The sequence below is a fragment of the Carassius carassius genome, chromosome 18 (genome assembly GCF_963082965.1).
Source record: "Carassius carassius chromosome 18, fCarCar2.1, whole genome shotgun sequence".
In the NCBI taxonomy this organism is placed as follows: domain Eukaryota; kingdom Metazoa; phylum Chordata; class Actinopteri; order Cypriniformes; family Cyprinidae; genus Carassius; species Carassius carassius.
Window position 1 is genome coordinate 6789144 of NC_081772.1, and position 26300 is coordinate 6815443.

General features: G+C 36.3%; 3 protein-coding genes and 1 pseudogene across 4 annotated transcripts; 3 read left to right on the forward strand and 1 right to left on the reverse strand.

Annotated features, from left to right (window-relative positions):
* Window positions 1-2624: 2624 nt before the first annotated feature.
* Window positions 2625-10338, forward strand: LOC132092835 (peroxisomal targeting signal 2 receptor-like; annotated as a pseudogene).
* Window positions 10339-11220: 882 nt separating this feature from the next.
* On the forward strand, window positions 11221-14435 carry LOC132091818 (solute carrier family 35 member D3-like). Of its 2 annotated transcripts, XR_009422135.1 has the most exons (3): window positions 11221-11955; window positions 12807-14033; window positions 14080-14435. XR_009422135.1 is itself a non-coding variant. In XM_059497922.1 (2 exons), the coding sequence occupies exons 1-2, from the start codon at window positions 11520-11522 to the stop codon at window positions 13634-13636; spliced, it is 1266 nt and encodes a 421-aa protein (XP_059353905.1). In that variant the 5' UTR covers window positions 11221-11519; the 3' UTR covers window positions 13637-14435. The 2 variants fall into 2 exon arrangements, 1 of the variants encoding a protein (XP_059353905.1); XM_059497922.1 differs by having other exon boundaries at window positions 12807-14435.
* A 2845-nt stretch (window positions 14436-17280) lies between these two features.
* LOC132091820 (lymphokine-activated killer T-cell-originated protein kinase homolog) lies at window positions 17281-20471 on the forward strand. Its single transcript, XM_059497923.1, has 7 exons — window positions 17281-17561; window positions 17743-17836; window positions 17946-18085; window positions 18187-18356; window positions 18477-18606; window positions 19427-19609; window positions 19697-20471. The coding sequence occupies exons 1-7, from the start codon at window positions 17336-17338 to the stop codon at window positions 19930-19932; spliced, it is 1179 nt and encodes a 392-aa protein (XP_059353906.1). The 5' UTR covers window positions 17281-17335; the 3' UTR covers window positions 19933-20471.
* Window positions 20472-20832: 361 nt separating this feature from the next.
* On the reverse strand, window positions 20833-25185 carry LOC132092223 (N-acetyltransferase ESCO2-like). The gene is made up of 10 exons (XM_059498368.1): window positions 25034-25185; window positions 24556-24610; window positions 23502-24457; window positions 23250-23286; window positions 22880-23021; window positions 22675-22806; window positions 22499-22588; window positions 22266-22409; window positions 21468-21652; window positions 20833-21389 (listed from the first exon to the last, which is right to left on the reverse strand). Exons 2-10 carry the CDS (start codon window positions 24597-24599, stop codon window positions 21257-21259), a joined length of 1863 nt encoding a protein of 620 aa, XP_059354351.1. The 5' UTR covers window positions 24600-24610; window positions 25034-25185; the 3' UTR covers window positions 20833-21256.
* Window positions 25186-26300: the final 1115 nt, after the last annotated feature.

A 26300-nucleotide genomic window follows, 5' to 3' on the forward strand; every position in this document is an offset into this window, starting at 1 on the left:
AAATTGTAACCATTGATCTCTAAGTACAGCGTCCCTGGGAAGTCCAAACAAAGATGATTGGACTCCGAGATAAAAATAACAGCGTTTCAACGACATGGCAAACACAAACGCAACTCTTCCTCTTCTCCGTCGGAGCGCAACAACACCACGCCCCCTTTTTGTGAATTCATGTGGGCGGAGGCTAGTCAAAAAACTGTTTTAGTGACGTCATTACTGCAGGAACTAGAGGGATGTAGTCCAAACGGGTCGTTTTTTGTAGGCGAATTCTGTTAAATAAAATATCTCGCTTGGCATTGAACTTTGAGCTTTAGAATTTTACATATTATTTATACTCTAACAACAACATTACACACTAACTAAAGTTTAAAACATGGGATCACGAAGAAGGGGACCTTTAATAAGAAATTGAACAGGTGTTTTTAATAATCCTTTAGGTGAGTGTATATATTAGCTTATTCAAAGTGGAATGTGCAGTTTATAGGGAACATGTGAGAATTTCCCACTAGGCTGTTAGTACTAATTTTATGCATAAATCTATTTAACCAGCCTTTGAATTCTTAAGCACTATATAGAGAAACCCCTGATGGTTGCGTCTTTTACTGTTTGTGGATACTGCTAACTTTGCGCCTTCTGTGCAATGTCTGGACCATTTACTGCTTACTCCAGAATAGGAATGCTGTGCTTCAAGAAGAAGGTCAGATAGAAGATGTAAAAGAGATTTTTCCTGTAGAAATCTGTGACATGTGCAGCATAGAGGACTGGCCAGTGACGGTTCCCTCAGCGCCTTGCCCTGGGTCCATACATGCAAGTGGCCCTTGAAATGACTGTTATGGTTCAGAGGATTTAGCAGAGAGTGCAGACCAGGAATTTAAATGAGAAAAAATGTGTGGCTTTTTAGAAGTTTTAAAAAGTCTGACACTTGAGATTTGAAGCTTGTCTCTGTTGTTAGGGGATGGGACACTGCGAGTGTGGGATGTGAAGGCGGGATCGTGCAGGCTAGCCGCCCCAGCACACAGGGCTGAAATCGTCAGCTGTGATTGGTGCAAATATGACCAGGTGAGTATTTCCTCATTTCAGTTCAGTCACTGTGTGTGGACATGAATGGGATTTGAATTTCATAACACAGTTTCCGATACAGTAGATGTTGAAGTGTTATTGTTCTGAACTTTCTCACAGCACTTAAAGGTTTACTCCACCCTGAAATGAAATGTTTGCCATTAATCACTTACCCCCATGTCGATCCAAACCCGTAAAAGCTTTATTCATCTTCAGAACATAATTGAAGATATTTTGGATGAGAACTGGGAGGCTTGTGAGTGTCCCATAGACTGCCAAGTAAATTATACTGTCAAGGTCCAGAAAAGTATGAAAAGCATCGTAGGAATAGTCCATCTGCCATCAGTGGATCAACCGGAACATTATGAAGTGACAAGAATACGTTTTGTAAACGCTGTCTGCGTTCAGCTCATATTCTCCAAAATGACGCAACAGTGATAGACAAATTGTTGAATAAAGTTGTTATTCTTGTTTTATTTGTGTACAAAAAGTATTCTCGTCACGTTGACTGTTATTCCTCTCATGTTCTCAGAATGTCCTGGTCACTGGAGTGGAAGATGAGACTCTGATCGGTTTATTGCACTTTATGCCCAAAAAACAACCATTACTCATTAAGAGAATAGGGACAACCCGTTTAGACCATGCGCCCGGGGGCGGCAACCGTTTTTCCGTCATTAAAATAGCAAAAGTGGATATGGACACGCCCTGAGTGCACCTGCGCCATGCGCTTTACACTTTGCGTTTAGATCGTTAAAATAGGGCCCATTATCTTCAGGGATCTGTTAAATTGAGTTTGAGAAAATGTGAGTGCTTGAGTGTCCAAATACTTAGCAATTATGTAGATTACAGAGCTCAGTGCACTTGACCAGTCCACGGTCAAACCTGTGCCCAAAACATACACAAATAGTCTTGTATCTCCAAATGGAGCTATGGGAATAATGCCTACTCCAGCTGGGTAAAGGTGAAATCACACTCCTTTTCAAGTTAATGGTTTTGTTCTCAGCTTTCAGATAATGTAGAAAAAAACGAATGTGTGAAATAAGGAGCTATGAACAGTTTATTGCACTGGGAATACAGGAGGGCTGTGAAGCATGAGATTGTGTGTTCCTGAATGTAGCTTTGAAATGATCACTGTTTATTCTTATTATATGATTATTATGTCATCTTATACTGTATCAATGATGAAGAGGTCTGTTGTCTTTCTCATTTACTGTTCTCGTATGGTCATGATACTATAGGTGATGAAACCTCTTCATGTCATAATTCAGCTGATATCATTAAAAACACTGCGGCAGAAAGAGAGTTAATCAATAGAAACGTGTAGATCTGAAAGATAAAATCACATTATTTTAGCTTGCTATTTTAGCTTGCTAAGAAGTATTGATTTTGCCTGATGAGGTGGGTAATGTCCTATATCAGCATTTCCAGGAAATCACTGAACAATATATTTTAAATGACTAAATTAATGAATTTTGCTTAAATCTGCTCAAATACATGTTTTAATAATAATATATATTATTGTTGTTGTTATATATACATTTAATACAAGTTAAGTAAGTAAGGTTTGAATGGAGATATTTCTTCATACGTATAGGGTACATAAACTAAAGTATTCACACTAAAGTCTGATTGGTTTTTATTCTTTATACTATCAACTAAAATGATTAAATTTCAGCTGCAGTGTAAATATAGCCTATAGGCAGAGTCCTGTTTTAAAGCAGTGTTCACTGATAAATATGTCAGCATGTACATCAATTGATTTTTTTTTTCTCTGGCAGCCACTGTATATTAATTCCTCTTTTATTTGTTTGTCATTTCTAGTTCTACACATTTTATAAGACCATCCTAGCATCCTGCTCATATGATTTCACAGTCAGGTAAGCCACAATTTTTGACCATCTACAGTATATCACATTTAATCATCAAAGAACAAATTACAACTAAATTCACATTAAGCAATATCACATGAGCAGCAGTGCTGTTCTTCTGAATATCAACACAACAGCCAGATGTTACTGGTGTGCTATTTATTTTATACTCTTAGTAGAAGTATAGAAGTTATTTAAAAAAAAGAAAAAAAGATGTCTGATTAAATTATGGGAATGGAACCAACTGTTGTATGACATTGTATGGGATACAGGTTTTTACTGAAACAATTCGTTCAAATTCCAACACAATTCCATCAAAAACACATGAAGTATTTCACATTTCTAAAGGCCTTTTGCACATGTTGAGGGCAGATGATCTTTCTTAGTGACCTTTGGATGAATGGTGAAGTCTGGCACATTACCAGAACTGATGTGTTTGCCATCAAGTGGGGTTGTAAAAGCCGTTGCTCTAATTTCAAGGTAGACTAGTTTATTTCCTTTCACAGCAAATGCATTCTTTTAATGCACAGTTGTGTTTTTATCGAGCATGGAGCTCATTTTTGCATTGGGGGAATGATCTTTAATAGGGCCGTTAAGGACATTTCAGCAAAAATCACAATAGTAAAGCAAAAGCTTGCTGCCTGTTTGCTGTAATTTGATAAAGGAGCCACATTTTTTTCCATAGGTTTTACGTAAATGTACACAAAGTCTTAATAACTGTTATTTGTGATAAAATGACAAATATATTTTTAGGCCTTTGAGGTACACACCAATTATACTATACTTAACAAAAGTCTAGTAATGTCCTTACTAGATAAGTGAATCTCTGCCACATAATTTTTTTTACTTTAGATAACTTTTTGTATGTAAAAATTTAGTTTGAAACAAAAACACTGCTACACATTTATGTTTTTATGCTAAGTGACATGTGACTGTGGTAGTGTTACGATCGGAACCCAGAGAAACACAGGAGACGAGAGATCCAACCGCAGTGTGGTATTTAATGGGTAATCCAAAGAGAAATCAACAAGCAAGGGTCAAAACCAAATATCCATCCAAACAAACTAACAAATAAACAGGAATTGGAATAGGAACAAGAACTCGGAAGACGAGGAACTCGGAAGGTGAGGAAACTGGGTGACGGAAGGAAAGGACTCCATGAAGACAAGCAGAAAAAGACCGGTTAATATAGGCAGTGTAATGACTATCAAGTGAAGACACCTGAGTGCAATTAACAGGAGTGCAATTACTGTGATGAAGGGACAAGGCTTTGTGGGAATTGTAGTGCCTACGGTGAGGTGCCTATGGGGAAGTGAGACCACTAGTGGAGACTCAGGGAAACAGAGACCAGACAGCGTGACAGGTAGCTGACAGTATACCAAGAAAGCTGTTGATCAAGCTGAACCTAGAACTTTTTTTTTTAAACTAAAGTAAGTCTATAATTGATAAAGGGATGGATAGTTGTTGTCCTTAAAGAGTGACAACAGATCTTTGCCTTGGCTGTTGGAGAAAGATTACAGAGAGATGACAAGCTTTTAAGATGAGAATTGACTCATCACGTGGTCTTAGAGGTGAGTTTGATTTTCCTTCCAGCGCTGCTTGTCATCTTATTGTTTAAACATTATCTGTTTGTCTAAGCCTGGAGGCGTGTGTCACTTAATGTGCAAGCCAATTAGCACTTGGGTAAACACTGTGAATTTGTGTACATACTATGATGAACCCAGATCCTTTAAAAAAATAACGAGAAAAAGACACGCGTGTTATTTTGTTCATACTTTTGAAATCTAGTAGTTTAATGTAGTGGTAATGTGAGTTTGTTTATTTTTATATTATTTTTATTTTAATATTTATATTTAAATGGACTGACAGTAACCATTGACTAAAAGTTGTGGGTGTCTCCAATTTATGCAAATAAATCTAAACTGATGACTATCAATGAGACTGAAGGCAATGTGTAATTTCTATAGAAAATAATACAATTTATATATAATGTAAAGCATTTTATTCACAAAGAATTATATCTAATTTTCAACCCGCAATACATCTCATTTATGATAATTTATGATTTTTTAATAAGCCAATCAGTGTGAACAGCCCTTAAGAGGTGCATAAGGAGCCAGTAATTTTACTGTACTTTTTATAACCCTAGTAGGAGTTATTTTTTCATATTTGTTCAACTTTCAGTTTGTTGTCATTCTCTCAGTTCATTTAGCATGAATTATGGCCAGCTTTAGAAATTGTATTTGCGGTTTTGCTTTCATAGAAATCAGTTCTATTGATTACAGGAAATTTGCTGTTTGAATAGGACTAAGGTGCAATCTAATTAGTTTTGCCTTCAAAGTAAACTGTGATAGTACCGACCGCGAGGTAATTACCAGAAATGATTTCCAAAGGAAGAACGGATCAACATGAATCTTTTTTGTTCCCTTTGTGGTAAAAGAGAAAATGCTGTTTATTTAAATACAAAGCCTTCTTACGTTCAAAAGAACATTTGAGTCCACACACACACACACACACATACTGTACACTCTCTTAGCTGTTTACTTTACCAAGTCTATGCAGTCGCTCTTTCCGATCTGATCAGGTCTCGTTTACAGCAGATAAGGTTTCTTCTTTCATACATAACAGCTGGCTTTTCTGAGTTGCTATGACGGCACGTACATGGTAGTACCAGGTGGAAAGTACAGAAGGAAAATTACATCTTTCTATGTGTTATTTAACAAACAATTTGGCAGAGATATAGATTTTTATGCTTTCTTTGCTTCTTTTCTTTGTGTAAAGAACACTTATTTTCTTTCTTTCAATTATGACAGTTTGTTTAAGTTGATGCATTGCTTTAAAATGAACTATTACAGATATCAGTGATGCTATTGGTTGTGTATTAAATCTCATAAAATAAATTTGAAATAAATAGATGCATAAAGTGAACTGCATAAGTCTGGTGTTGACAGGGAATTTCTTTCAGAATCTGCAATTTCGAGAAAAAAAAACATTTGCCACAATATTGTTGATTTTAATTTAGTAATGTGGTTGGCTTTCAAATTTTCTTTGCTTATTGTTGGTAAAAAAAAGTTCTGTGAGTCTATTCATTTGGCACAAGTTTATCTTATTACATTGTGGTTTTGCATCATTTTTACTGACTGAGTGATGTTTGGTGTTTGGTGCCCTGTTTTAGTGCCCTTTGACAAGAACCCAAACCTATCGATGCCACGCTGGTGACTTATTTCAGCATCACTTTCTAAAGCTGTTCACATCCTGAGCAGCTGTCATCTCACTGTGCTTATAAATAATATCCTTCCCTTCTGCTCTGTTTTTTTCCTATAGACAGGGAGATTTTTTTTCTTTCAGAGAGGTGATTTAATTACATTTGCTGAATGAAGCAGTCTGGGTCTGGTGAGCCAGGGCTGCGTCAGGGCTTTGAGCAGCTGCCCCACCAGAGAAGAAAAATGGCTGTTCAATTAGCATGATTGCCTTCTGTGGCTCTGCGTCCACAGATTCTGGGACTACTCCAAGAACCAGCCGCTGCTGGAGACACTGGAGCACCACTCAGAGTTTGTGTGTGGCCCGGATTTCAACCTGCACATCTCTAACTAGGTAATCTCACTAAAACACACTGATGTAAAGAGCTGAAAAAGTGTCCTAGTGGACAGAGCTTGTGCAGTTTAGCTCCCAGTTCTGTTCTGCCATATCCTGCCACTTCCTCTCATGCTGTCCTTCAATAAGTGGCAAAAAGGAAATTAATATTTGGAGAAAACAATGCAGTAGCTTTCAAGAGCGCTGCAAAAAAATAACTCCAGCAAACTTTTTATTTAAGGCTGGTGTTATTCCAGTTATTCCACAAAATATACGAGTATTTAGGCTAAACGCTTTAATAGGTGATGACTGTTAACTTTTGAAGTAAAAATGGCACATTGTAATAAATTTCAAACAATTCTGTGTGCATTTTAAAATGGATGACTCAAATTAAAAGTGTTTTCTGAGTTTTCAGGTGATTCTTTGAAACTGACAGTTTGAACTGAACTGGACTATTAAATCAGTTATCTAACAGATAATCAGTTATCAGTCATCTATTTCAGTCAGTATCACATTATGTTAGTATCAGCAAGGTATACTTATAATTAATTAATTTTTGTATATTTTTCCTTTTAATTTAAAGTTGTAGTACTTTTATTGTGTCTTTGCCATTCTATTCTTATTTTTTTAAGTGTCTATATAATTTTTTATTAAGCTTTATTTCATTCTTAGTTTTTTTATGTTATTTCAGTATAGGCTTACGTCAAGTTAAATTAAATGAAAATGAGAAATGTTTCCTTGGCAACTAGCTGAAATATTTTATATCTGGTATGACCCTGCAGTGATTTATTAACAAATTCTAAAAAAATAACGTTCTAGTTTTTTAATGAAGGTAGTTCTGATTTGGCAAAAATTGTCCCTTTTTTTAGCTATTTTCAAATCAAATACATAAATGTAAGTTATATATCAAATATTGCTAAAATGCTGAAAAATATTGAGATATAATTGTGCTATGTTATGAGATCCAGTCTCCCTTCTGAGATTTATTTTAATTTAATTTTTTAATTTTTTTTTTTTTTGTAATAGCTGCAGTTTAATGACATCTGTTCTGATGAACCAGTGACTCGTAATTGAGAAACTTAAATCAATATTTCCATGACTCGGCTATAATCTGCAGCTATTAATTTCTATTAACCTTCACTGCAAGCCCTGGTCTATAGACCTCGCTTCACCTCTGATGTCTGTCTGTTGCACAAAACAGTCATCTGCAAAGAGGAGGCACATGCCTTGTTTGTAGAGCGTGTACAAGGAATCGATCACATACAGTAACAGTGCCCTCAGCTCATTGAGATGTGGGCCGCAGTCCTCAGGGGGCTGGTCCTGTCTGACGCTAGCACTCACTGTGATGAATAAAAGTCAGAGCAGGCAATGAGCCATCACTGAGCTGACAGGAGATGTCTGCAGAAAACCCTTCTCAGCTCCATTGTGCCACTGTGCCATTTTTCTGAGATTTAACTTTGAATACCTTGTGACCTATAGCTCACCTCAGGCTCTAAAGCCTGTGAATATAAAGCTCTTCCTTTCTGACTTTTTACATGGAGCCTAATGTATTTAATGTTTTTTATTTGATTAGATTTCATTGAATTAATTGCAGTCAAGGGAAATAAATTATGATTCCATTTAATGCAGAACTGGAAATTAAGTTATATAGCTAACTGAAAATACACTGTTGCCCAGTATTTGCATAGTATTTTTGTGTTTATTAGAATATTCTGTCAAAAGTTTGGAGTTAGTAACATTTTAAATTTTTATTTAAAGAAAGAAATTATTATTTTTATTACATAAAGAAGCTTTAATTTGATCAAAAGTGATAGACGCTTGTACTAATAGTGCACTACCAGAAAAATCACGAAAAATGGACCGCAGTGTGTCAGAGCCAAATTGCAGGTTTGTATTCTCTCTTATTGTTAGTTCCACATAAGGCATAAGTACAGCTGTTGGCAGGCTGCAGGTGGAGTGGGTTGTTCCTGCAAGGTGAGGGCAAGAACTGTGAAGTGCTTTTTCTACCGCAGTCTCCCTGTTCACTGCCAACCATACACACGTACTGTACACACTTTGTGCTGTTCGTGCTGGCTGTCAAGGCCGATATTCAAGCCCTGAGCCATTGTCAAATACACATTTTTGAGTCAAGGGGGATCTAACACGACCAATGTCATTTATTGTCTAAGCGGGTATGATTATAGGTTGATTTTTGATTAGTACTTACAGCTGACATATCACGTTCCCATTGAAAATTCGCTCCCCTTCACCCTTCAGTTTGATTGATCACCTCCGCACATATTGAAGATCTGTACAGTCATTATGCTTTTGAATGAAGTGAAGCCTTTGAATGTGGTAATTATACTGTAACCGGTTGTTGAGAAAAAGCCCAGCTCTGACTTCATTTACACCCACAGCAGGTGAGGCATCATATCTTCACACGTTCTGACAAGAAACTAGAACGTTTCTCCAAAAGAGGACATGTATCCTGTGTTCTTGCCTCCAGTTATATTAAACTTTGTGGCACAAAGTTTAATATAACTGGAGACAAGAACACGACCAATTGACGTGACCAATTGACAAAGTTTGTGCCATTATCAGCTGACCATCCGTTCACTCCTCCCTCGCTCCTGCTCTCTGCATCTTTTTCTTCTGCACTGTTGCCTACTCTCTGGCACTCAGTCTCTGTGCAGTTTTGTGCAGTTTTGCAGTCAAGTAATTAATGAAGGACTTTTTCTCACTCAATGGGTGAGTCACAGGTTTTCTTTCACCAAACAATGTAGTTCCTCAGAATCAGTTGTGGTTGCAACAAAGTGAATGTAAATAAAAAGGTGTATGTTTGTAGAGTATTTTACAACAGCATTGAACGCGGATCAGCCAATCAGAATCAAGGACCAACTATCCATTTTATAAATAGTCCATATCACTGATCTATTATAGAGAATATAGATCAGTGGTCCATATATCATTTTGTAAAATTGTATTAAGTCAAGCAAAGATCAAGGCATATTTTGTGAGAGCGCTTATTTATATATGTAAATATTAATCATTATATGTTCATGTTATGTCAGCTGCCCTTATTCCGTTTGTCTAGATATTGCTATAACAGTTTATATTCAGGAAAACATAACAAAAGTTAACTGTTAAGGGTACAAGGTATGGTAGCAATTTAATAGACACTTGTTTTCCTTGCACAGGCAAAAAGAGATGCTTTAAAAAGTCTTTGAAGCAGCATCAAAAGAAACAAACAATTACTTGGCTGAACATCATTATTGTGCATTTCAGCAAAGCTGCACTTGCATAAAAATCTCTTTGTTTTCCAATAGCGGGGTGCTCTCTCAGCTCTGCTAAAGTAAATTGTCAGTACTTTTACATACTCAATAATGCAGATGCACTGTTAATTGTGTGACTCTGTGGCCTTCTTCACAGGTTGTGGACTGCTCTTGGGATGAGACTGTAAAAGTCTTCATCCCTTCATGCCTGGCTGCCCTACAGGAGGTCAGTGCACCATGAGAAAATGTTGCCGCAAGGCACAGGGGAGCCACGGATCTGTTTCAATCACAGATGCAGAGTTTGCCAAGATTTCACTGTGGTTTTCCTAATGACACTATTAAAGGAGAACCCGTGGGACGAATCAGGAGTGCCGTGCGGATGAGAGGGAATCTCATGCTGTCACTGAATGTAAAAACTGAGTGTGGTGTTAATGTTTCTTAAGTGTAAAATCAAACTAAAAGTGAGTTTACCTTAAGCAATGAGTGCCTTTTTGTTGTCTAAAGCTCACTGGTAGATTATGTTGTATGTGTATGTTGTTGTTATTCACTGGTTTGTTAAACTTATATTAATAAATCAATGCAATCTGTCATTCTCAAATTTCTTATTTTAAATCCTGAGCTTTCCTTTAATCTAATTAATATTGCCTCCCACACAATTTTAACAGACACAGGTGAATATTTGATCAAAATCTGGGACACAGTGAATATTGTTTGCATTTCTCTTGGGTCAGTATGGAGGAATGAATATGCAAAGGATACAAGCAATTAAAGGATTACCAGAAAAATACTGTTATGAAAAAGTGTGTGGATATAAGTGGATATATGCAGTGATTGTATTTTGTACATACCATAGTATTTAATTTTTGAATACTATGATATATATCAGAGTATCATAGTTGATTTAAATGGGTATCATAATCATGTAACATTGTCTATATACATATTATGTATTCATATTGCCTAATTGTATTCTGGCTGTCAAGGATTTTCCAGTGACTTGCTTTTTTTTCCTCTTTTTTTTTTTTTTTCGTGAGGCCAAAAGACCTTGAATCACCAGAACTGATGTGAAACCATTGAAATTTAAACATGAACTTTTGAAAAGTGAACTGTGACTTTAATGCATCCGTTTTCCATACAGTAAAATCATTTTACGGTGATTTTCGGGGAGTTTTACTGTACAGGGAATTTTACACTTGCAACAAAAACACTTATTTACCCAACTAAATTCGTCTGTAAACAGAGAAAAGTGAACGTAAACGAAATGCCCCTAAAGCTATGGTAACTCCTCAGACTAGCGAACGGAAATCAATGTTATTTTTTATTTATTTTATTTATATTTATCATATTTTTTAACCACCAGAGGCTCTGTAATCTAGAATGTATTATGACTAAAAATACAGATGAAACGCATATATAGTCTGTATTGATACCACAGTTTGCCTAGTTTTTTTGGGGGGAGGTTTAAAATTTTACTATTGGTTTACAGACTAAATTGCGTTCATCTTATATTGTTAATAACTTTCATATTTATCGGAGGAGAAAAAACAGTGTCAAGTACATCAAGGTAAAAAGCTTGGCAGCAGTTGACTCCAATTCAATCACTGTACAAAGAAAGAGACAGTCGGAGCCGCGGTGCGTCGCATTTATTCAGCCGCACTCGTGTTGCGTGAGTTACGCACGAGAGGAGAGTTGACGTGAATATTCAGCAGTGGAGTCAGAGCTCAGTGCGTAATACGGAGACGCCGGGAAGCCCCAGTCTACGAGGAAAGACATGGAAGTTTGCAAAGGACGTTTGCTGGGCATTTCGGTGGCCGTTGCGCATGGATTTTTTTCGGGATCGCTGAATATTTTGCTAAAATTCCTCATCACGACCTATAGCTTCACGTATCTTACTTTAATTCAGTGTCTGACCAGTGGCACCGCGGCTCTCACATTAGAGGTGCTGAGGAGACTGGGCAAAATAGATATACCACCCTTCAGCTTCCAGTTAGTGAAAGTTTTTGCTAGTGTCTGTGTTTTGGCAACTTTGCAGTCCACATTAACCCTCTGGTCTCTCAGGGGACTGAGTTTACCCATGTATGTTGTGTTTAAGCGATGCTTGCCCTTGGTAACATTGGGGATTGGAGTGTGCGTGCTGAAGAACGGGATCCCATCAGCTGGGGTAATAACTGCGGTTCTCATCACCACTGGAGGAGCAGCAATGGCTGGTAAGAATCATTTAGGTCTTTATAAATACAATTTGTAATAGTTTTTACTTTATACTGAGGTAAACACAGTTTTCACTCCAGTGAATATTTCTTAATATAGATTATTTTCTGTACATTTCTGTTGATACATAGCTTAAAGTCTTGGCTACAAGAAAAACCTTGGAACATTTTCATTGCAATTCCCAGGGGGAAAAAAAGATCGATTTAACACTAGTGGGGCATGTTGTCACTAAACAAACTGTCATTTAAACAGTAAAACAATCACGAAAGATAAAACAATTTATGAAACAGCTGATATACTAAAAACAACCTTCACTGTAATTAATACATTTGTAACATGTAAACACCACATGACAACATAAATTTAACATTTATTAACTTCGTTATATTGTTGACTCTTCGTTTTGATGATAAAATTCATACAAATTATTCTAATTTATGAAGGTTTTGAACTAAATAAACCCAACAACCCAACCAACTATAGCCATTGTGACAACTTGCCCTGGTTTGATAACTATAGCCTTCCATAAAGTCTCCCCAATGTAAAATTCCTCCTTTTCGGTATATTGTCATTTATTTTTTCCAAGTAGTGTTTATGTGATTATTATAGCAACATTGTTTTACTAATGTGTTTTGAACTGCTTCTGAAAATTCAAGCAAAAAATAATAATAACTTGTTTTGTCCATAGTATGATGTTTAATCTTGTGCGATTCCTGCCATTCTGTATTATGCATTCTGATGTCTGCATAAAACACGTTTCTCATACAGAGTTTCAGTTGATAATGGCCATAAATCATGTATGGCGCAGTCTCTGTTTAACTTTGCAGTGCTTCGTTCTGTTTTCCTGCAGGTGCTGGAGATCTAACAGGTGACCCTTTAGGCTACATGACTGGCATTTTAGCTGTGATTGTCCACGCCTCCTATTTGGTGCTCATCCAAAAAACAAGTGCAGATAGTGATTATGGGCCGCTCACAGCCCAGTACACTATTGCAGTGGTGGCCTCTCCCGTTCTCTTCATCTGTTCCATCATAAGCATGGATGCCATTGACATGTGGACGTATGAAGGTTGGAAGAACCCGTATATCACAGGCATCTTCTGTATTTGCATCTTCATAGGCTGTGCGATGAACTTCACCACACTGCAATGTACCTATATCAACTCAGCTGTCACCACCAGTTTTGTGGGGGTGGTCAAGAGTATAGCTACTATCACTGTGGGGATGTTTGCCTTCAGTGATGTAATGCCAACCAAACTGTTTGTGGTAGGCGTGGTAGTGAACACCATCGGCTCCATCACCTACTGTGTGGTGAAATATCATGAAACCAAAAAGAAGTTAACCTACCAGGATATGGACGAGTCTGCTAAGGATGAAGAACTTCCAGGAGAACCTGACGTGGAACCAGCCAAGCCTGATGGAGATATGGAAACTCTTCCAAATGATCTGGAGTGCGTTCCCAATGGCAGCCTGACGGCATCAGTTGACAGCCATGACCAGGGTCCAATTTGTGAGAATAAAGTGGCAGAGTCCATAGAATTAGAAAGACCGGGGATCCCATCAGACGATCCTACGAGACAATCTCTGAGCGACAGTTATGTAGGGGTCTGGAGATCCATTCGCACCTTAAAGTTCTTTAAGAAAGACACTTTACTTGACAACATGGAGGTTCAAAGTCCTTGATGATTGGTTTCCCGCTTGACAGCAATGCATGTTAAATTTAAGTATTGTTGAACTGATGTTGTGAACAATGTTTGCCTTTTTTCTGTCCTGAACATGATTTTGTGAAAAATATTTATTTTTTTATAAAAAGGTTTAGTCTGTTTGTATATTAGAGGGAGAATAACTATACAAGGAGTCCCCAATAACAGATGTGCCATTTTATTGACTTAAAACAAAATATAATTTTATTTTAGGATCAGTTTGAAATATATTTTGGGGGAAATTAAATATCTTAATAGTCTACTCAAATATGACAATTCTGTCATCATTAACTCATCTTCATTTCTTTCCAAACCTGTATGACATTCTTTTTTTTTGTGGAGCATAAAAGATGATATTTTGAAGAATGTTGGGAACGGTTTAGGATTTCTACTGGCTTACAATGTATGGACAAAAAAGGGAAGTCAATGGTAATCAAAACTGTTCGGTTACCAAAGTATTCTTCCAAATATTTGTGTGTGTGTGTTTCGCAGAATAAAAGAAAGTCATACCGGTTTGGAACATCATGAGGGTGAGTAACTGTCGACAGAATTTACATTTTTGGGTGAACTATCCCTTTAAATTATTTGCGCTGTTTTTATTTCTAATGATTATTTATGTTTCTATGCATGCAGTGTCTGTACTATAGACTGTATAAAAAGTCTGTACCTGTATATTTTCTGTGTTTTGTCTACGAATGCAAATCTTAAATAGGAGGTGTTGAATTTTCCCATTTTGCATGTAGTATGCAGAACAAATTTAAACTGATTTTACATAAAAATTGCTGCTTTAGCTTGATGAAAGTGTGTGATCATTTAGAATCATCTTTAACTACTGGCCATCTGGGAAATGGTTTGATTATCAGTGATTCACAACTGGTGGGTCACGACCATCACGACCATAAACGTGTGTTGCAAGTCTTGTTTGGACAATAGAGAAAAACAATATTTTATCAAAATAGTAAAATGCAACTGACCATATAATCATGCATAGATGAGACAGGAAAATAGTTAAACTTTTAAAATGGAAGAGAAAATGCTTCCTATATGTTTTCTTGTATTTTGACAAATTAGACAGATGCCAAAATGGACGTTATGTGACATGTACTTGTTGTCATAAACCAACAAAATTTTGCAAGGTGGATGAAAATACAACCTAGACTATATTAAATACAGATTCACATGCAATAAGGATAAATGTGGTTTGAGCCGTCCATAATGTGTTTTGTGCTGTGGAAAATTGTTTGTTGAGAGCATGAAATCGAAAGACAAGAAAAAGACTTTTGGGGATCTGATCACATCAGAACAAATAATCAAAGAATAGTGTGGTGGTTGGGTTTGGGACTTTTTTTTTTTTTTTTTTTACTTTTACACACAGAAAAACTAAATTGGTACTGTGTTGGGTTTCCACTCTCACAGCTGTAAACCACTGAATTCAATTAAAGTCAATATCTGTTGAGCTTGTGTTAGCTGACTTTACCAAATGTAATGTTTGATACATTAAAATTGGTTCATATTAGCAAAAGCAGACTGCAGTCAACCAGGTTCCTTAGCAACTGCTAGACTTCTGAAAATGCAAAACATCAAGAAATATATTTCTAAACAGTTTCATAGCATTTTTATGTAACACACAGTGAACATAAAATAGTTTACTTGCTAAAATGTGAGTATTGGTTGCTTTTACAGTCAGCACTTCACCCAAAGACAAACCAAAAAACCTGCTGAAAATTCACCCTCAGGAAATTCAAGATGTAGATGAGATTGTTTCTTCATCAGATTTATAGGAATTCAGCATTACATCATTTGTTCATAAGTGGATCCTCTGCAGTGAATGGGTGCCGTCATAATGAGAGTCCAAACAGCTGATAAAAACATCACAGCGTGCAATGCAATGCAATGCAACATCATTAGCATTGTGTGAAGTAAAGAAGCTGTGTGTTTGTTAGAAACACATCTACAGCTTGGATGGGCTAAGGGTAAATGTTCTGCAAATTTTCATTTTTGGGTGAACTATTCCTTTAAGGCAGGATAATGCATCCAAAGGTTTAAACCCCTCATTTTTTGGTTTGTTAGTAGTATTCATTATTCTCTATCAGAAAAGCATCTCTTTAATGAGTAAATGTAAACCAGACTTGAATGAACTAAACTTTAGACCTCTCTGAACAGTATTATCTGTTGTTACACCATAGAGCAACAAAGGTTTACTATATGGGGAACATTCATGTTACACACCCATGCCTTTTATTCATTTAAAATGATCTTTGCCTGATAATAAACAAGTAAAAGCAAATAAACTTCTCATGAGTACCAGGTGCTTTTGTTATCATTTCCCAGTTATAATAGACGGCACAGCATGGAGTATTATCTTCTCCATTTTGCTCAAGGCATAGTATGAAAGACAATTTGCCAGACAATAGAGCACAAGCCCTCAGAGCCAGACGTGTTAAAAAAGCTTGAAGCCATGAGTAGAAAAGATGTTGTGTTATGGGTACTGATCACATGGCTTTTCGTGAAGCATTTGTTTGTTTTTTGCTTTTATGTTCCCATTCTTAATATGATTTATGGCCAATTTAATGTAACAGTCAATGGTCAAACAGATTTGCATATCATTACTTAATCGCTCTGGAGTTGATCTCTCTCTCTCTCTCTCTCTCTGCCCAGCTGAGTAGCTTGAACATAAAAGCTTGAAAAATGGCAGCCTGCAGTGAAGCACAAAAAGAAAAAGAAAGAAAAGCATGATTGGACACGGGCCACATGGTTGTGTAGACTTGCCTTTGGCATAGCAGAGTATTTAAGCAATATTATTTACAAAACAACAACAACAACTAGTTCATTAAGCAACTCCCATGCTTACATGCTGGCATCTAGTGTACATAGGTAAGTATTTTTCACTTGTTTACATGAGAATGTAAGTTAATTTAAGATAAGTTTTTATTTATTTATTTTTTTAGGTTTTATAACACTAGGCTACATTAAATAAAAATACAAGTTACAAATATTAATGGTTAATAGACCATAAATGTATGCACATCAAACTGTCTAGGCCTATATGTTTAAAAATACGTCTGCAATGTTTAATTAGTCTACATTAAGTGTGCGCTATTTTTCCAATTTTGACACCCAAAGAAACGGGGGGAAACCATAGACTGTATAAAAACAGGGAAAACCTTTCTGAAACAAAATGAGTCTTGTTGAAGGGCCAGTGTTATTTTAGTATTATTTCGTTTTTATTAATATTTTGAATTATTTATTATTATTGGGTCTTTGTTGATCAGTTTTCTTTTTATTTTTTTGTTATTTTATTTGTATTTTTTTATTACAATTTAGGTTTGTTTTTTGCAGTTTTAGATTTAGTTTAGTTTTAGTGATTCAGCTTAAACGTATTTCATTTTATTACTTTTAATCTAATATTTATATTTTATTTCTGCTGTATTTCAAATTCTGAGTAGACTAACACTGGAATATTAGAAGGAACCACTGATCTATAATATAGAATATATATATAGATCAGTGGAAGGAACTGAAAAAAAACGTACGCAGTCAGTTTTGTCCCTCTACGGACTCTGTAGCATTACGTACATTTGACGTCAAACTAACCGGTGATTTTCAAATACGAGCGCGTATTTCAGCATCTCTGAAGTTCTTCTTGTCTAATGTAATTGAAATTGTTTACATTATCTATATGGTTCATATTACGCATTATGAATTGACGTTTGATTCTACGTATAGCGTGATTAGTCTTATTTGTGACGTTTGTCTTACAGATTTGAACAATGCAAATTTGATTCTAAGTGTAGCATCAAAATATGATAATCTTTTATTGTTTAATTTTAGCGAAATGGAGGCCAACAAAGAATCACCTAGTGCCTTTAAAACGCCTTGCAAGCCTGCAAAAGGGAAAAATCCAGGTAAAGTGATCTTTAAACGTCTGATGCTATGATTACAATAACGTTACATTGACTTTCTCATTATCAAGAAGACTAATGTTTACATCCCATCAAAATATTGTCGGTTTTTTTCCTTTTCTTTTTTTTCTTCTTCTGGAAAATATGAAAATAGTTAATTAACTTAAATGTATTGTTTTATTAGTCAGTGCATGTGGAACCCCAGTCACCATTCCTGCCTCTCCTTTCATGAAGAAGCTCGGCTGTGGGACTGGAGTCAACGTCTATCTCATGAACAGGTAACTTAAGTTACATGTACATCTATCTGATGCATGTTTGTACTAACGTTACCTACCCTATTACAGTGTCATGGAAAAGTTTAAACATCCATGCCACTATTTCCATCAGGATGGGTAAGCACACTCATTCACCATGGGCCATTAAGAAGATCAACAGCAAGTGTGCAAAAAGTCAAATGACCATTTATCAGAAGCGTCTGTGCGAGGAGGCAAAGATCTTAAAAGACCTGCATCACCCCAATATTGTTGGTAAATATGTCTTTAAAGTATAACATTTCAATTTTCTGGTAAATGTGAAGATTATAAAACAAACATCTTTTTAAATGAATTGATTCCTGTGTGTTTTTAAGGCTTCAGAGCTTTTACCACAGCAAAGGACGGCTCTAAGTGTTTGGCGATGGAGTACGGTGGAGAGCAGTCTCTGAATGACCTCATTGAGAAGAGAAGAGAGGAGGGTTTGCAGGCATTTCCAGTGGCCACTATTGAAAAAGTGGCTCTTCATGTTGCTCGTGGTTTACAGGTGTGGTTGTAAAACCAGATATTTGTAAATTTACTGTTACAGCTTTTTCCCCATCTTTAAATATCGTAATTATTACGTAATCTCAGGCTTCTACTTCTCCGCTTTGGCTTATTTCTTCAGTACCTGCACAATGAGAAAAAGCTTTTGCATGGAGACATGAAATCATGTAACGTTGTCATCAAGGGCGACTTTGAAAGCATCAAAATCTGTGATGTTGGTGTGTCACTGCCACTGGATGAAAACATGCAGGGTATGAAAATCATATTCTTTTACTTTAGGTTTTCTTTTTTTACTTCTTTTTTTAAATAATTTTGAACCATGGCCCATCAGTTGAGAAGCACTCAATCCTTATTAATCCTATGAAATCCGACATGTGAAATAATAGTCTGAAGAATCTTTTGCATATGTGTTTTTGTTGAGTGTCATATTTGATACAACAGACATTTATGGCCCCAAACTGGGCAAAAACAAAAACTGTGCAGTTGCAGATATTTAGGCTATATGGCCAAAATGTAAAATGAAATTCTTATTGTTTGTAATATAAATCAGTGAGATCTTTTTTTAACAGACTGCTTACATAAAATACATATAAACATCAGTTGTCACACTACACTGTATCTCACAGTAATATGTCTATTTGTATGTTATTTAAATGCTTATTTTTAGTCTTTGTTGGGGTCTAGACATATGGCTAAATGTAATAAAGTCTGTTTTATCATGTTTAATACTTAAATTTTAACTTTATTTTTCTAAAAAATGATGTGTGAATCAAATTAAAAAATAAATTAAATTTATGCATTTAGCAGACGCTTTTATCCAAAGCATTCATGCTATAAATCTTTTACCTAACGTGTTCCCTGGGAATCAAACCCACAACCTTTTGCGCTGCAATGCTCTACCACTGAGCCACAGGATAAGCATGTTTCATAGCAAAAAGGCACATACATCATGACCTGAAGGTTGATCATTTTTAGAATGATACTAAAAGGCATTTTACTTAACTATCAGACAGTAGAAGGCATGCATTATGTTGCTTGTCAGTGTTGTGATGTTTCGAATCTTTTCTTCAGTGAGCGATCCAAAGGCCCACTACATTGGGACGGAGCCGTGGAAGCCTAAGGAAGCTTTGGAGGATGGAGTTATCTCAGACAAAGCCGATATCTTTGCATATGGACTCACGCTGTGGGAGATGATGACACTTTCTGTTCCTCACCTGGAGATGCTGGACACTGAGGGTGACGACGATGATGATGGTAAAATTACTATGTCATCTTTTGCTTATATTTGGCAATTTTCACACTTTTCCATGATTTAAGGTGATCTAATGAATGTTTTCTTAGATAACTCCTTTGATGAGGATGATTTTGATGAAGATGCATATTATGAGAGACTGGGAACTCGGCCGGCTTTGGACGCAGCCACTCTCGGAGGGGCTTATCAGAGGATGGTGGAGCTCTTCTGTCTCTGTACAGAAGAAGACCCCCATAAAAGACCCTCGGCAGCTCACATTGTTCAGGTGCTGGAGTCAAACACCCAGCTTTGTGACAAAAGCAGTGAGGTCACTGTAGTTGATTAAATGTTCAATTTTAAATATATTGTCTGTTTGCCTGTTGGGTCTGATTACTGTTCTGTCTATAGTTTTACTTTGTGAGCTGGTGTTTTTTCAGGTTGTAAATACTTTTCTGTTGAGGATTTAATCATGTTACATATGTTCTTATGTATTCTTTTGATCTATTCAGACATTCTAGATACTGTAGTTGTCAGTGCCAATTGAATTCATATCTGTTTTTGAACCCTGATCTTTGTGTGTAAAATCAGCACACGTTAAAATAATGACTTGGAATTTTTGGATGGATTTTTTTTTCCTCTCGCAAAGGGCAAGTTCTCAAGTACTATATTGATTATAATAGCAGAATAGCTGAATATAATGAGTAATTTATCTTCAACATGGAAATCCAATCATGGAAGTCCATGTGAAGTTAGCATGCCCTGTTGTATTACCTGCTACAGTCTATTCTATTATTAGATTTGTGATGCTGTGGATGCATTTATTTACTTTCTGTTGTCAACATTGTTGGACGTATAAGAATAAACAATGGTTGTCATGACTTTTAACCAGTCCTAAGTATAGTTATTTTTATGTTTCTCATATTTTTCCAGACTCACTTGCACCCTCTGGATTAGAGGTTACATTTTTTAAAGCATTTTGCTATTTCTTTTTAAATGATTTAATGTTTTTATTGGCAGAGTAATTAAAACTATTTGGAATATTTGACTAAATCAAATTAACTGCTCAAGGCAAAATATTACAAACTGAAAACTTAGAGATAATTAAGCTAAGCTCTACAATTTATCAAAGGTTCATTGAAATAGTATTTATCAATATATAATTGGAAACCATAAAAACTGAATAATTCAAAAATAAATCTTGAAACTCACTATGACAGACAGATTTACACAAAGACAATACAAAATATATGAAGTACAATTTATTTAAAAATATGTACAAAGTCAAAAGCAAGGAGCATTTCAGTTGAAAGTTCTTGTTCATTTTACAATTAACTTGAAAGGAAATTCTGAATCTAATTTTCTATACAGGAATCTTTAAGGCCGGCTTAGTTAACGGGTTAACAGCTTGCATTTGTTCTAAATTAGCATACATACCATTTGGCCTAATGTTAAGTGTCTTAAACATGAATTCACTATCAAAAGACAATCCGTCAATCTCTGCAAAACAGTAAAACATGGATTTTCTCCTGAACAAATCTGGAGCACTTCATGAGATTTATCATATTAGACTGAACTTAATTTGAACATCTAACCCTTTTTTTATCTATTAAAAAAAATACAAAAGCATTCACAAATGCAGTCATACTAAAACCTACAGGAAATGTTTTTCTTTAACTAATGAAGTTGTACACCAGAAATGTTGGTGTCTCGCAGTACTTCGTAGCAAACATCTTTCCTTCTGGTGTAGGGTCAGAGAAGGCGATTTCCTCTTTCGTCAGGTGGCTCCCGTACATGAAAGTAGTCCTGAATCAGTAAGAAAATATTTTATATACAGAAACAAACTCCCACGATAAACATTTTTCAAAAAAACAAATTAAGTACCTGAGAGTGTCCAGAAGTCGAGTGGCGATGCTCTTCCTCCTCATCAGACTGAAAACCCAGATGCGACTGACACCACAGATGGCTTGTTCCGCCACTGTAGAGCAGCACCAGGCTCTGTGGTGCTCCATGAAATCCTCCTTGCTCATGTCTTTGGCTTTCTCTTGCTGTTCCAGCACCCGAAAAGCCTAATTGATATTGGGTGTGATGAGAGTTTACTAAGATCAGTTCAGGGTTTCTACAAGTTTCTTGATGGTAATTGCTTTTTGTTTTTGTTTTTTACACACCAATAGCTCAAGGATTGAATAGCTCTCTTCCTAACCACTATGATATGGAAATCACATTTAATGTACCTTCTTATCACACTGCTTAATTAGTATTTTTGTCCTGTTCTCTAGTACAAATGTCTAAAGATTTTTAAATCTACATTTACATGACAAGTAACATGAAGATAGTTTTGTGTTCTGAGAAACTGATACAATTAAAACAAGAACAAATATCTGCCAATGGGCTCAGAAAAACCTATTTAATTTTTGACAAGTTAATTCTTAATTAATTCAAATTTCTCAGAAAAAAAATTACTGAGGTTTATAATTATTTTATTATAATTTTTTTTGTTTCATATAACATTTAATGCCATGACATTTCTGCTCAGATTTGAAAACTTTTTGGTCCTTAACTTGTGGAAGGGGAAAACGTAAACCTTTTAAGACCACAGAAACACTTGTCAACTGTACTTTATAGCTCAGAATGGCAATGATACTAAAGTCAAATGGTAGAATTCTTTTGTTAAACACTCACCTGTCTAATATTTTCAGCCACCAGACATCCCACCACCATCCTGTCGCTGTTGATGAACAGGTAGGTTTTAGCTGAGCTCGGGCTACTGAGAGTGATCTGCTGAAAGCCCAATTCACTGTCTGCAATCCGTCTCACGTCCTCTGCCTGAAACAAAGCAGCATAGGTTAGGAAATGCTTGAGGTTACGCTGGACAGAGCAAGTGTTTAAACTATAACCAATCACTGCCAGCATACCTTTTTTGTGGCATACTTAGGATCATCAGGTAGAACGAGAATAATCTTTCCATCCCAGAACTCTGCCACAACCCTCTCTTTTTTCCAGCCCTAGAAACATACAAAATGTGAAACTGCTGTATTTTGTCCCAGCAGAATTGCTCAGCTGCATTGATAAAAACTTCATGACAGCTCACCACAAACTTAATGGTGTCCAAGAAGCGCTGATGGAACTGCGTGTGCTGGAAGTTGTCCTCTGGACTATCTGTGCTGTACAGCATCCCACAGGACCCACACATGGTGGCGCCGAACTGCTTCTGGCCAGCATCCTAAATACCGGACACGTTAGGTGAAAAAGAACTACCAGTTAATTTCTCTCCAACACAAAGACTTTCTACTCACAATGATAAGCTGGTTATCTGTTTGCTTCTTCATCTCTCTTCTCAAGGCAGTTCTCTCTTTGGCCTTCAGAGCAGAAGAACCAGTCAGTGCAGAAGGAGTGCTGGTGTTCAGCGGTGGTGACAAAACCCCTTTCTTCTGAGATCTAAAACAAAGATGAGAACAACTGATGAGGATCAAACAAGACACTTTATGTGGTCATGACATAGCTGATAGATTGAATATAACCTGGCTGGCACACACAACATCATTAGGTCATTCTATAACATTGGCCTTATGCAGCTAAGCTTTTGAAACTTTATCAATTTTTTACAGTAACCATGACTTTTTGACACAGCTGCATTAGGAATAAATGAGCATATGTCTGTCTTACCTCTTAGTGCCAAAAATGGGATAGACAGATGACTGTTCTGAAGAGGGAGAAATAAAAAATCATTTACAAAACATAAAAAAAATCAGATATTGCTTTGCTTTGTTAAAAACTGAATTTACAAAGAATAATTTAACAAGTTTTTTAAAGAAAAACTGATCAAATTAGAAAGTAAGAAAAATAATATATAATAAAAATTATTTGTTTATAAAATCAAACATATTTTTGTTTTTATAAAAAGTTGATATTTTTTACCTTCATCAAGAGAGCTGTTGTGATCTGGTGGTGGGATGTCACTCACATCAAACACCGAATCTGTTTTTGCGGGTGAGTCCTGAAAAACATCAGCTTCAGCTGATCTGCTGGGACTTACGGATCTCCTCAAAACCACCTTTAACTCTTTGGTAATACCATGGATATGTGCCAGGACCTGAGGGGACATCTGCTTGGGGCTCAACATCACTTGCGTTGACTCGCTGTCCTCAGCAACTTTACCAGTAGTAACTTTAGCAGTGTTGTCTGCATTCAGGTTTTTTTTTAAGAAGATGGCTCGGCGGACTGGGGAACGTTTTCCTGGCGCAGTCTGCGCTTCCTTCTCCTTTGTGGGTTTTTCATAGGTTGAGGGTTGTTTAGGCTTTGAGTTCTGTGCAGATCTTTTGAACATTGAAGTGGGCTTTTTTCCAGTGTTGAAGAAAGCTGCTCCCACAACCAGCTTGGGTTTACTCTTGGATTTCATACTGCTAAATGAAATCGGGGCAACCATGGCCTTCAGCGACTGATCTGTTTGCACGTCAGAGTGACTTTTCCCTTTGGGCTTAGCAATAAAGTAACCTTTTAGGTTAGATTGTGGACCTGTGGCACTGCCTTTCTTTTGGACCTTCCTCACTGGTTTTTTAACAGGATTTCCAGGGAGGCATGATGGTTCTTTGCTAGGGACTGATGGCGGTGACTTGGTTTCCTTTAACAGCTTCCTTTCCAGAGGTGTGAGATAAAGAGGTTTCTGCTTGCTGTAGAAGGATCCCGCTCCCAATACAGTTTTTCGTGGCGAGATTCGTTTTGGAGGAGATTTTAGTGAAGAGGTCATCTGCATCTTCTTAGGTGTACTGAGAATCTTTTGGGGTGATGTCAGCGAGATGGGAATATTCTCTTTTTGTCTAGTGGCTCTTCTTGGAGAGTTTTTAAGGCTTGTTATTTGTTTCTTAGATGGGTTACTGTGGTGGGTTTAATGTGAAATAAAGGGGTTAAAATCTGTGTCATAAGGGGAAAGTACATTTCAATATCTAATATCTAACAAAATGACATCTCATACCTCTCAGCATCTGGAGAGCCATGTTTTCTTTTTCGGGATAACATCTTCAAATCACCTGAAATGAGCAGACACCGAATCAACATGACAAGAACTTCCTATAGGACGGCAGATTATGCATTTCTAGAACATTCTGATATTTCCGAAATATAATTTTGCTCTCACTCATATGAGAACTGTGGAAAAAACGTAGTAACATGATCAAATTTAGTAAACAAAAATCGACAAAATTCATAATTTGCGTCAGTAGACAAAGAGAATAACTTTAAACTGAGAAATTCCAAAGAATCAAACTTTGTGTTTTCATGTCAAGCTTATTGCTAAGATAACGATATATGTAGTTCGGCTCATAGGTTACAGAACATATATTTTCAATACAATTCATAAATACCGCAGCTATTTTCTATGCGCCAATTAGTTGACAAGTAACATCTCGTTCAAAATACTGACAATGTAACAATGTATGTAGTAGTTCACATACTAGGTCAAATAAATCCGATTCTGTTTTTGATTTTGTGTGGAAACAGCTGAACAAAATAATCGCAGCAAATCTCTCGCTTCACCCGCGGTTTGTTTTGAACAACGCGCCAAAGTCAATTGTGGCGCACACGGAAACGGAAACAACGAATGTGTATGACGCCCGGTTAAGTACGATTCAGCTCTACGAATCGGTTCTTTCGAACAGTTTGTTTCAAAGAGCCGGTTCAACAAACTGAGCGCTCCGATTCAGATTGAACAGCCATTTCCTTGAATAAAAAAGGAATTTAGAATGTAAATACTTAACAATTTGTGTATACTTTAATACTTTAAATAGTGTTTTATTCATTAGAACCAATGGAAGGATTTGCTGACGTGAGCACAGTTCGGAACTTCGGAATGAATTGTTCACACCTGAATCGTTTAGACCCCTTCAACCGAGATGCGATTCAAATGAACGATTCATTCATCGGGAAGTACGTCATTGGAGCGCTGCTTGTTCCTGTTGTGGTCGGAATAGATGGTGCACATAACATGTGCCTCTGAAGCAGATTATTAACACAGATGTGCTCTATGTTTTGATGAATACATATAAATTGAAAGGTTGCGTCTTTGCGTAAAAAGATGGTTTTTACTTTAAAAGCGCCGGTGAGTAGTGAATAGTGTGCTTCCTGTGCCCATGCAAAACAGTGTTTATGTTGTCAACAGTTTAAATACAAAACAATTATAATGCTAATTATAATACAACATTCAACAAAACGAAAGATTATCAAAACGGCAATGTACTGTAACTTGACATTGTGAGATTATATTGTTGGAGGTTCGGTGTGTCTTCAGATATGTAACAAGAATAAACAAAACAAAAACAGTGCAATAATCAGCATAACAGTGCAATAATCAGCATAACAGTTAATGCTGATAATCTAAGTGAGTGAACCTCTTTTTTTTTTACACACACACACACACACACACACACATTTATATATATATATATATATATATATATATATATATTCTATTTGTTAAATAACTCTTTTTGCAATAGATTCAAAGTAGTCTCAGACTTTTGGACTCCACTGTAGATGCATAAATGATAAATATAATAAAAAAATAACCTTTGTACATCAGAATCAGTCCTTAGTGCAATAATCAGCATAACAGTTAATGCTGATAATCTAAGTGAGTGAACTTCTTTTTTTTTTTTACACACACACACACACACATATATATATATATATATATATATATATATATATATATATATATATATA